Source organism: Bos mutus, chromosome 1 (genome assembly GCF_027580195.1).
Source record: "Bos mutus isolate GX-2022 chromosome 1, NWIPB_WYAK_1.1, whole genome shotgun sequence".
Lineage (NCBI taxonomy): Eukaryota > Metazoa > Chordata > Mammalia > Artiodactyla > Bovidae > Bos > Bos mutus.
In genome coordinates, this window is record NC_091617.1 from 66,600,905 (window position 1) to 66,609,750 (window position 8,846).

At 53.8% G+C, this 8,846-nt stretch overlaps 1 protein-coding gene across 1 annotated transcript in view; it reads left to right on the forward strand.

Annotated features, from left to right (window-relative positions):
* PDIA5 (protein disulfide isomerase family A member 5) overlaps window positions 1–8,189 on the forward strand; it is a 92,815-nt gene extending 84,626 nt beyond the window's left edge. Inside the window, exons 15-17 of the mRNA XM_005893411.2 lie at window positions 1,462–1,532; window positions 7,388–7,522; window positions 7,959–8,189. Coding sequence (XP_005893473.2) covers window positions 1,462–1,532; window positions 7,388–7,522; window positions 7,959–8,039 — 287 coding nt within the window. The 3' untranslated portion in view covers window positions 8,040–8,189. The remainder of the gene's footprint in view (window positions 1–1,461; window positions 1,533–7,387; window positions 7,523–7,958) is intronic.
* Window positions 8,190–8,846: the final 657 nt, after the last annotated feature.

The window sequence follows — 8,846 nt, forward strand, 5'->3', positions numbered from 1 at the left end:
CTCATCTCTACTCCTGTGATGGATGTTGGGAAAATCCTCCCATCACCACCATCCATGCTGCTCTGGGGCCATCTGGCCACTCCACTAGCCAGGCCATGTGGGTGGTCCCGCCCATCTCAGAAACCAGCTCACGTGCTAAATTCAAATTAAAGTTGTAGCTCTGCCTTAATTTGGTTTCACAAACCCTTTGAAATGCCAGTCATTATTACCTTATTTTAAAAAGAGAGAGAGCAGATGAGCCAGGCTGTCTCTGTTCTCTGCCTTGGCTTCCCCAAGGCTGTGGGAGGGCCCGAAGGCCTGGTCCGACTGTTGGTCAAGAAGTTGGCTGGAGCCCGGGCTCCCCAGGGTGCATCTGGCCTCTCCCACCTGTGTTTTGATCAGAATTAATTACCACAGTCAGGGAACTCCTTCCCTCAAAGCAGTTCTGTTCTTTTGGCAGTTGGGTTCAGTGTCTGGAGAGCGGTAGGGAGAGGTGGGTTTGGGTTTTAGTGGACCAAAGCTGAGGGGAAGGCTGGAAAAGCGGGTTTGGGCCAGAGCAGCCTTCAGTTTCTTGGGCTTCCTTCCTGGAGGACGGTGTCTTGGGCTTGCCAAGACAGGAGAAAGAGGCCGCACGCAGGTGGGCCCCATGCCGGGGACCTGTCGCTGGAACCGGAGGGGCTCGGGGCAGCACACATCCCACTGTCCCATTCAGGGCCTCTGGAGCTATGGTTCTCTTCCCTGGGTCGGGAACCCAGGCCCTGAGAAGCGGCAGGGACTCCGGCAGTTTGTCCTCCTCTTAGCCTGACCTCAACGCTCCTGTTCCTGGATCCAGAGTTCAGGCGGACTCTAGGGCAGGAGTGGAAGGACAGCATGACAACCAGGGGTCCTCGGTCCGGGGGTGAGGGCTGGGGGGAATGTGGGAATCAACAGCAGTGCATGAGCTGCCCGAGTCAGGCAGAGTGCTTGCTCCCACCCTTCACTTTCCCACATGCGCCTTTTCAGTCGTGAAGTGGCGAACTCTGCCATTGTCACTGGGGCACAAGAAGGAGCTTCATAACAGGCTCTGAGAGGCCAGAGCACATGTCCTCCTCTTCTAAGCCTGAAGCTCCCGCTGCACCCTGGATCAGGCTCTTCTGAACCCTGAGGGCAGCCCTCCGTGCAAGGAGCTTGCAGAGCAAGACCACAGTGTCTGTGTCCCCCACCCCCAGCCTTGGGGGTGGGTGTGGGGTGGGAGGGTATGGGGTGGGAGGTCCCAGGCAAGAGTGAACCTCACTCTGGCACAGGCCTCCTGCAGAGCCCTCGTGCGGACAGCAGACGCACAATGGAGAGTTCGAGTGGTGGGGTTGATGCCTGAACCCTGACGGTGGGTGTGCAGTGGGTGGGAGTCAGATGAACCCTGAAGTCTGCTGGGAGGAGAGAAACTCCTGCAAAGGCCTCTCTGGAGGCTCCATGTGCAAGGCTCTCTCCTTCCCTCTCACACAGGGTGCCCGCACTGTAAGAAGGCCATTCCACACTTTACTGCCACTGCTGATGCCTTCAAAGATGACCGAAAGGTAAGGATACCCTTCCTCTTCATCTCTTGTCCCACCTCCAGCTTCCCATTACCACCAGTGCCCACACCTTCCTCCCTTCTGTTCAGGTCGCCCTCCCCAAGCAGCTTCTGCTGAGACATAGGGATTTCTGGCAACCAGGACATCCTGTTTAGAAGGCAGGATAGAGCTGGCTGCATTTATGCTGCAAAATCGACTGAAAGGGATACACTGAACCGTTACAGCCCTTCCTTGAAGGAAGGGGTGGTAAAGGGGTCATTTGTTCATTCTTTTTTAATGCTCACATCTTTTTACGGTAGGATTTGTAGTCATGCACTACTTGTATAATTAAAAGTACAAATAAAACTATCCCACAAAAGTCAACTGGAGGCGGCCATGGTGGAGGAGAGCAAGGCCATGGGAACGGAGCCTCATCCCGCCTAAGTGAAAGGCTCCTGCAGCTGCTGACTGATGAAGCAGAAAATTAACAAACTAGAGCTGCAGATCGGCTTAGAGCACAGGGAGGGGGCCTCAGGCAGTGCTCTCGGCAGCTCCAGCAGACCAGGCAGACTCCGAGGCTGCAGGGGCATATGGCAGCGAGAAGACCCCAGAACTCAGGCTGGTGCATCTGCGCTGCTGCTAAGCTGCGTGAGCTGTAAGACTCTCCAGGTCTCAACGTTTCCTTCTTCTAAAGTCACAGCGCTGGTTAGATGGTCTCAAAGTCTCTTCCCAGTCTGGGACTCCATCGTAGGAACCTGTCCCCTGAAATGCCCCCCAAACACACTCACACACACCCAAATCCAAAGTCCGATACATCTCTGCCTTATTTTTCCAGGTGGAATTGTCAGGCGCAGCTGGGGCAGGTGGGATACAGATGCTGAGATTGCCTTGCATTGGCCCCACGGTGGCAGTGATGGGGTGGTGAGAGCTATATAGGAACAGTGAGTCAGAGGAAGCCAGGCACATGTGGGAGGACTCAGACTCCAGACACCTTCCCTGAATCAGGAAGTCCCATGGTCACCTGCGAGCCCTGCCTGTGCCCTTGAGACACCCTTTACCATCAAGAGGGAATATAAGGACAGAAACTTGTCCTCTCCCTGCCACTTGGCTTGCATTGAGAGGGGCATGGCAGGGAGGTGCTTCCTGTCTTCTGTCTCCCTCACCCCTCCACCCACTTCTGCCACCCTCGACCTGAGCAGGGTGGCTGCTCCCAGTCTGGCCGCTCCAGCATAGCCCAGGCTGCTTGTCCCTTGCAGGGCTGGGCATGGGTTGGTTCGGGGAGGCCTTTACTCCCCAGGACCAGAGCTGGACTGGCAGTCTCTCCAACAAAGCTCCCATCATTCTTTACCCAGAACACTTGGTGCCCTGGGCACCAAGGTCCGGTCCGAGGGTGACCGGAGTGGGGGTTCCCCACCCCTTGGCTGCTCAGGTCTCCAGAGCCCGTGAGGGGATCACACCAGTCCTCATGAGACTAGCCTGTCTGTGCCCGCCATTGGCAGCTGAGGGCTGTTCCTTCTCTTCTCCATCCCCCCTGCTGATGTAGAGGGGTCTCGTTTCCATGGTGACCCCCTCCTTCTCTGAGATACTGATACGCCTTTGCTTAATTATCTTAACTTGGGCCAGTAACGTTGCTGACCTTTTCCTAGAGTTATTCCTTGTCTCCTTCCAAGCCAAGCATCACCCTCACCCATTTTCAGGAACACACTTAACTCTCTGTCCCCGGCAGCTGGCAGGCCAGCGTTCCTGGAGATGGCTCTCAGTAGCAGCAGGAAGCATCCTGTTTTCAGCCGGGGCGCTGGTCCCGTAATGGCTGGGTGCCATCCTAGAACTATCAGATCAGAGCCTTGGGGGATGGCTCCAGGAATTTGTGCTGACCACAGGCTGGTGTTTAGGGACTGCTGGCCTGTCCAGCCCGCTCCTCCTCCTGAGGGATGAAGGCCCAGAAAGGAGGAGCTGTGTCTTTTCCTCAGGAACACCCTGTGTGTCACTGACAGCCAGAAGTGGGTCTCCTGACTCCCGATTCTTCCTGACACCCCATGCTGCCACCTGTGAGGCAGAATTGCATTTTTCTTCCCACCCAGAAGCTTGTCCCTGTTCCTTCCCCAATCAATATGCAGTTGGTTGTTCACTTCCATTTTCATAGCCAAAGTCAATATTAGCTCCTGCAGAGATTTATTTTACTGAATCAATAAAGCCACATGAGGCAGCTCATATTTTAACTGGGGAGCCTCCCCCTCCCAGGAGGTTACTGGGGACTTTAGCAGTTGACATGCTGGGGGTAGAAAGGGCCGCACACTGTTAGTGTTGGAACAGGAGGCATTCTGGAGGTGGCCGTGAGGACAAGGATCTCAAGTGGAAGGCTGACCACTGGCCTGACAAAGTGGGGCCCGTCTCTCACGGCTCAGCAAAGTGTCCCAGCGCGGGGGTGGGGGTAGGGGGTCAGCAGTTCAGCACAGCCCCGGCCAGGTGCAAGGTCATCCCAGGAGCAGGCCCTGGAGCAGCGGGATCCCCTCTGTGATTGGCTGGTGAAGCTAGGGTGGCTCTGGCTGTGCGGTGTGTGTTGTGTATCATCCCCCGAGTTCATAGAAGGGAGCTCTCCCTGAGGGCAGAGACCTCATTTGCCCTTGAATCCCCCCGAGTCTTGACGCCTGAAATCTCTGTAGATGTTGACTGGATAAAGGACCTGGGTAACATGTTTGATAGTTCCTAAGTGCTCCTCCTCTTCTGCTGGTATTACTTCTAAAGCCTTTTGTTACATTGTCCTCACAGTAGTTTAGTCACCTCGATATTATTACTCTCTCATTTTACAGATGAGGAGATTGTCAGCGAGGTTAAATGACTAGCCCAAAGTACCAGATGGAAAGGGGCAGCATCAGAACCGAATGTATAGGCATTGTCAGAGGTCTCCCAGAAGTGGAATCGGGGCCTGGACTCCCGTGCAGGGGATTTCTGGGGAGGTGGTCTTGGGGATCAGTGGAGGGGACGGAGGAAGGGAAGCCAGAACAGGTGTGTTAATGAGCAAATCACTTCATGGCTAACTAGGTTCAGTCCCTGGAGACCTCAGCAGGGACAGGGTCATCCCCCTCGGAGGTTGAGGAAACCAGGCGAGGTGTCCTCAAGCCTCTCCATCACTGCCTCATTTCTAGCTCCCTTCAGCCAGGAGTTGCAGGTGCCATTGGCAAGTGCTGGACGGACAGGGCGTTGCAGGACACTGAACAAATCTAGAAGTTAGTGTACATTCAGCACTGTGGGTGAGCTGGTGCAAATCTTGAGGGGGTGTAAGGGGGGCAGCACTTAGGTGAAATTGGGATAGACGTGGAGAGGTTTATTTGCTGCCTTCTTTCCAGAGAGTCTAAGCCACTTCCTGTAGAGGGCCCATGCTTGTTTCCCCTTCTTCTATAGAGACTGAAAGCTAAGGAGCCTTTGCAGCTGGAAGAAGCACTTTGGATATGTAACTGGCAGCTATATTAGGGGATTCAGAATAAGTACCCATTTTTTATTTAGTCAATTTATAAAACCATACACTACATTTCCCACAGCTCCAGGGAATGTATACAGATTAAATTCATAATTTAAAGTGGATGCAGGAAGAGTAGCGGCCTGGAGCGAAGCTCATTAAACACTTTCACAGCCTAGCAGGGGAGCGACGGCCCCTAGACGAGGGCTGCCCTGGTGCATGATTCCCACCGGGCCGGCCGCTCAGCACCTGCCTTGAGAAACGGAGCCCTGAAGATGGCCAGAGGAGCCTCTGCCTCACATTCCTAAATAAATCAGGAAGGGCTTTAGAGGATGAGCTGGAATTCTCAGAAGCCTGCTGGTATGTGTGGACACAGACAGACAGCAAGCTGACCCTGCCTGAAGGAGACAGCTACCCCACTTTCCTAGCCACATATTGCCCATGGGAATGATGCAGGGCAAGTGCCCTCAGATTTGGCTTTTAAAGAAAAGCTGGAAAGCCAAACTTTATATAAAAATCTCTGGGCTCTTTTTCTAGGTTGGCGACTAAGTCAGATTCTTTTTTTTTTTTTTTTTTTTTTAATTTTCTGTGGGCCAAACAGAAGAGGACTGAGAGTCAAATAGCGATTGTGGGCAGTTTGCAGACTCTGCTCTAAGAGGTCGCATCGTATAGAATGCTGTGTAGCCGAGGAGGGGCGGCGTGAGGGTGGGTAAGTGGGGGACGAGTGACTGGTAACCAGAATGCAAGGCTTGCTCTTCACTGCCTGTCAGCCCTGGGCACAGGTAAATAAGCATGACTCTTGGTGCCCTGCAGGGCTCTCCTGCCTGGAAAGAGGGCCTCCATCCAAATGTGAGTAACCAGCAGCCAGACAACCCTGTGAGTCACGGCTATTCAGCAGTTTTAAACTTCCAGCACAGTCGTAGTTCTGTGTGGGCTCCTGAGTGGGTTCCGGCCCTCAAGGTGCCTCGCCGATTCCTCTCCCGGGTCCTGGCATGGGCTGGTCCTAGCTGGGTGCTCTTCCCTCGGGCCTTCATGCCGCTGGCTGCCTTATCACTGGTGGCTCAGATCAAATGTTAGCTCCTTGGAAAGGCCTCCTGGGCCATCCTGGTGAAAGCAGCCCCTCTGGCCGTGGTCTATCCAAGCACCCTCTTAGTTCCTCAGGGCATCCTTTGGACTCCACAGTGATCTCGCTGGTGATGTGTCTGTACTGCCTTCCTGTAGTAAGAATGTCAGTTGCTCGATGGCTGACTTTGTCAAGGTCACCACTGTCCTCGTAGCATCCAGAGCAGGCTTGGCTTCATCAGTGCCACCCCTGTTCTGTAACGCTTGTGGATTGCTCTTGCCATTAAGCAGCCCTCTCCTCTCCCCGCCTGCTCCGTGACCCTCAACAGGAGAAAAGTTCCCCATGTCTGCTTTGTACCCTCTTATTGGGAAAGAGCAATAAATAAGCAAAAACTGCCCAGCATGTGGAATTTGTTAGACAGGCAAGAAGAGGGCAGTGGCCAATTTAGGAATCTCTTTCTGGCCAAAACCTGTTTGCTTTAGTCATGTTGAACTCTGTCCCGGCTTCTGGAACGTGTTCCCTAGGATGGAATCTGCTTCTCCCCCTCCATCAGTCCTCCACCCATGGGGCAAACTTGGCAGAATGCTTCTGAGCCCCTTTGCAGGCCATCCTGGCACCCTGGAGCACCTCCACACACCTCCTGTCATGCCTTGGATTTGCCTCTTTACCCAGCTCCCTGACCAGATTGTGAGCTCCTGTTGGGGACAGAGCCAGTGTCCTGGGCCAGTAGGAGTGCCTCTAACGGCAGCTAGCGTGTACTGACCTCTGACCATGTGCCCTTCACCTCCCCTGACTTATCTCACTCAGTCTTCAGGATGTCCTGATAGCCGGGGTATTGGTACTGTCTCCATTTTACAGATGAGGATGTTGAGGCATGAAAATGCTAAGTGACTTCCTGTAAGTGTTAATATGCAGCCAAGCCAAGACTTACACATGGAAAACTTGACTTCGAAGCTCTTATTCTTGACCTTGGTACTACACTGTCTCCCCAAAAAGATGTTCAGGAAATATTAGCTGATGAATGAATAAGTCCCACAGTGCCTCACAGAAAGTATCAAAAACTTGTAGTGTTTACAGATGCTTTCAAGTCATAATTTCCTTTACATTGTACTCTTGATTCTAAAGGGTAGTCTGAGGGCATTCCTCACCTGTCTGCCTGGAGAATTAAAACCCAAGTGCTGTTGGCCTCAGTGGAGCATGGGGCTGGGGGTGCTTTGGTTCATTGTGTCCCTGCTGTTGGGGAGGAGCTCAGAAATCACAGGATCTGGGCCTCGGGTGCAGCCTTCACACAGAGAGTCCAGGCCTCAGGTCTCAGATTGGAGACCCCCATGCTGACCCTCGCATTCTTGCTCCCTGCAGATCGCCTGTGCCGCTATTGACTGCGTCAAAGAGAACAACAAGGACTTGTGTCAGCAGGAGGCTGTCAAGGCCTACCCCACTTTCCACTACTACCACTACGGGAAGTTTGTGGAGAAGTATGACACCAATCCGACGGTGAGTCGTTGCGGGGCGCTGCCCTGAGCTCTGTCTGCTGGGGGGCACTGCCCCGAGCTCTGTCTGCTGAGGGGCAGGGAAACAGCCACTGAGGGGGCTTCCCAGATAGCACAGTCAGCTGCGACGCTCAGAGCCAAGAAGGCAAGGCTCCGGCCCGGCTGGAAGGGAATCCCAAGAGGTTCTCATACAAGTCCTGGCCCAAGAGCAGGGTGGGGGCAGAGAATTCCAGGGTTCCCGGGTGTGGGAGAATTTCCTCACCCACTTTTCAGGGCTTCTCCATAGTCAAGCCGATGCTGCCCACATGGCCCCGGCCACCCCCTCAGGCGCCTCTCTGTGTCCAGAAGTGTGAGCACGTGGAGGGTCAGGGAAGGGGCGGAAGGGGAGGGCGCACATCCTCGTGAAGTTACAGGTCCTCTCCTCTTCCCCTTCCCTACAGGAGCTGGGATTTACCAGTTTTATCCGAACGCTCCGGGAGGGAGACCATGAGAGACTAGGAAAGAAGAAGGAAGAGTTGTAATTTCTGCCTCAGAGAAAGCTTTTCCATTACACTGTGAACGATACCTGTTTTGTTGTTCTTTCTGAATTTCCACGTGTTCTGAAGACGAAGTTTTTTATAGCCGCATATGGCCGTTTTGTACAATTTTGAAATAAAATTCAACCAATTGTTCGGTGGTGTGGGTTATTTCCGCAGAGCCCAAAGGTGGATGCCGTTTCCTCCCACCTTCTGTGTCCTCTACTGGTGGGCGGGGAGCCCCACTCCTCGGTCATGTCTGTCCAGGAGAGACCCTGGGGCAGGCGGGTGAGGACGGAGGCAGGGATACTGGCCCCAATCAGCCACTGGAGAGCGGAACAGGGGAATCAGATCATGAGATAGCCTGTTGGACAATGACTGATTTGGGTGGGGGGGGGGGGAGGGAAATGCATTAGGATGGTCAGGAAAATGGGATTCTGAAGCTTATGGGAACCAAGCATTAGCTTTTTCTGGATCATTGTGGTTTTAGTTTGGGTGTGTTTTCCTGGAATGTATTTGCATCTTTCTCTGGCTATTTCTGTCTTCCTCTCTCCATCCCCTCCCAGCTCTCCCATTAAAGAAGACTAAGTCTCCACTCCAGGAGATGGTGCAATGGTCAAGCCCAGGCTGGAAGGGCATCTAGAGTGGACTGGGGAGTGTGTGGGGGGAGTGCTTTGGGCAGCCGCTTGCTCCTCACCCTGGCTGGAAGGGATGGTGTGTGGGATGTGGGGGCGTATTTTCAGTTTGCCGATGCTGGTCTGTATACCAGCTCCTCTCGCCCCATGACAGTAACCTCCAGATCTTTACAAGCAT